The sequence below is a fragment of the Geospiza fortis genome, unplaced genomic scaffold, assembly GCF_000277835.1.
Source record: "Geospiza fortis unplaced genomic scaffold, GeoFor_1.0 scaffold381, whole genome shotgun sequence".
NCBI classification, from domain to species: Eukaryota; Metazoa; Chordata; class Aves; order Passeriformes; family Thraupidae; genus Geospiza; species Geospiza fortis.
In genome coordinates this window covers 2,404,533-2,407,354 of record NW_005054348.1, presented here as the reverse complement: position 1 = coordinate 2,407,354, position 2,822 = coordinate 2,404,533, and the positions used below count along the sequence as shown (strand labels likewise).

The following is a 2,822-nucleotide window of genomic DNA, read 5'->3' as shown; positions in this document are numbered from 1 at the left end:
AGCAGGAGCAGGGAGCTAGGGGCTTTGCTGCCAAGCCTGGGCCCTCAGCATCCTGGTGCCCACAGGGGTGAAGGGAGGAGGATGGCCCCACACTGCTTCAAGATGTTCACTGTGAAGGGGCTGGTGGGAAGAGTGAGATTTCACCTCCTGTCGTCACCTCTCCCTTTGCTCTCTCTTTGCAGCCCCCTCCCTTGTTTGCAGCCCCTGCCTGTTTGTATCCTGTGCAGGTGCTGGCTGTTGCAGCAGAAGCTGAAACTTGTTTTTATGCTCCTCTTTAAGGTGTGTGCCTCTCTTTCCCCAAAGGAAAAGAAGAGGAGCAAAAAAAGCCATATATTTGCTGCAGACTGTGACTGGCTTATGTAATAACCCTGCCTTTCTCTCCTTGTTTTAGGGAGTGCTGCCGATTTTTTGGAGACAATGGCTTGACTTTGAAGGTGTTTTTTACCAAGGCAGCACCCTTTGGTGTTCTTTGGACACTCACAAACTACCTTTACTTACATGCAATAAAGAAAATAAACACTACGGATGTCTCCGTGTTGTTCTGCTGCAACAAAGCTTTTGTGTTCTTGCTTTCATGGATCGTTCTGAGGGACAGGTTCATGGGAGTGAGGGTAAGTGACTCCTTATCTCTGTCTCCCCTCTTCCCCCTCACCCCTGTGTCTTTCCTTTTCCCCTTGCCTCCTGCCAGCTGAGTCAAGCAGCAGCCATGCAGACAGCTGTGCAGGCACAGAAGTCCTTGTGGAGCAGGGCTGCATCCTTCCCTGCAGCCTTCCCAGGTGCCTGTGAGCTCCTGGAGCCCCTGGCTCCCCCAGCCCAATGCCTTTGGGCATATTCCTGCAGGAAAGAGGTGACTTGCTCCAGAGTGGGTCACAAAGGATATGTGCTGTCTGTGGATGTATGTGAGTGCCTGCCAATGCCCTCCAAGTGACCATTCCCAGGCTGCCACCAGACCTGGGTGTTTCTAAATGCACGTTCTTGCAGGCCCTGCCTACACACAGTGCACTTCTGGTCCCATCCTGGGAATTTACCAGGGCCCTCACCTTCCCACGTGTGACAGCAGGCCTGCAGGGTGGGACGGTTGTCTTCTACATCCCCTGTGCCAGGTGCAGCAGCTGCAGGCAGGAGAGGAGAGCTGGGCTGCCCTCGCCCACCCACGGCCCAAACGTGTCTGCACGTGTCACTGACGGAAGGTTGGTGTCCACAGGGACTTGCATCTGGCCAGCAGCTGTAGGCTGCTCTTCTGGTGGCACCCCAAATGTTTGCTTGCACCTTTAGTTCTGCACCCCACGTGAATACCTCTGCCTCCCTGCTGACCCTGCTGCCATCCCAGCAGCCCTCAGCACTTCACATCCTCTGGCAGCAGAGTGGGTGGGTGGGTAACCCACCACCCCAGGGCCAAGGAGCTCCTGCCAGGGCCAGGAGCAACTGCAAGGAAAAGGCACCAGTGGGTCCCTCTTTCCTTGCTTCACCAATTAATCTTAATTAATAATCAAGATCAACAGCAATAACTGTAACTATCCCTGTCTCCTGCCCACTAATTGAGGAGCTCCCTGCTCACCACCTAGGCTGATGGTGCTAAGAAGAGGTTGTTGCATGGAGTAGATGAGAGTTAACTTTTCAGGAAGTATTCCTCTCTGGCAGGAGAATTTGGCAGGAGACCTTGGCCAGCCTTTCAGTGGTGGCAGCCAAGAGGCTGCTCAGGGAATGGTTGCAAAGTGTCCCTGCCAAAAGCTCAGCGTGGCCAGCTGGTGTCTGCCCACCCCTCTGCCCAAGTATCCCTACCCTAAAAACAAATTAACTGTGATTTTTGAGTGCAGAAGCAAGGCTATCCTGAAATTATTCTGGAGCTAGGGAAGTCTCATTGTTATCAAAACTGGATGTGCTGGCCATTTTGATAAATGAAAATAAAAAAAAGGTATTTTTTGTGTCTTCATCTCTCTTGTAGCACTCTCAGCTGTAGCACTGGTGGGACACCAGGAGAGGTGGTGTGTGGAGGGGTGACCACTGCAGTCTGCACCTGCAGCTTGCTCCTCGGTCTGAATGTGCCACCTCCCACCATGGGATGTGGCTGTGGTGTGGAGGGAAAGAAGCCAACCTGTGTTTAGGGATACACACATGGGCACATACATGCTGGGCTAGAGGTGCTTCTTGGGCTCTCCTGAGTTTATGGCCATGATGGAAAAGCCAGGATGGTCAGGGACTTCGCAGCACCTTCTTGGGAAGGTTGTCTTGTGCCATGGCAGGGGACATCGCTGGGGGATGAATCCTGTTCTGTGTGCCTCCCTTGTCAAAGGGGCATAAGGAGGGGAAGGAGCAGAGAAGCAGACCCAAGTGCTGGTCCTGGCCATGCCCAGCTGTCTTTTGTTTCCTATCTGCACTGCTTTGGGAAAGCAGCAGTGAAGCAGAGAAGCAGAAGAGGGGCGTGATATTCCTGCCATGTGTTCCAGCCCCTCCCTGTGGAACCTGGCATTGGTGAGATTGTGGCAGGGGAGCTTCCTGAGAAGGAACCCAGCTGTCTCCTGAATCCAAGAAGGAACACACCTTCCCAGGTGACAGGCCAGCAAGGGACCTGGGTGCAGGGAGAAGGGGTTTGCAGACAGACTGGGCTATTTGCTCTGAAGCACTTGTGGCACCCTGACCTGTGGCGATATGAGAGTGAGGAGGCACTTGTCCTTGGAGATTGGAAGGGCACATGGCAGCACAGCAGATCTACAACCCAGCTTTGTGTGGCACAGTGGGAGTGCTGGGGCATGCCTGTCTGCAGAGGACATAGCATGGAATCTTTGGAGAGAATCATTTTCTTCCCTCTTTCCTCTCTTTTC

At 53.4% G+C, this 2,822-nt stretch overlaps 1 protein-coding gene across 1 annotated transcript in view; it reads left to right on the top strand.

Moving 5' to 3' along the window:
* SLC35F3 (solute carrier family 35 member F3) overlaps nt 1-2,822 on the top strand; it is a 44,545-nt gene that overhangs the window by 32,729 nt on the left and 8,994 nt on the right. Inside the window, exon 2 of the mRNA XM_005423202.3 lies at nt 392-611. Coding sequence (XP_005423259.3) covers nt 392-611 — 220 coding nt within the window. The remainder of the gene's footprint in view (nt 1-391; nt 612-2,822) is intronic.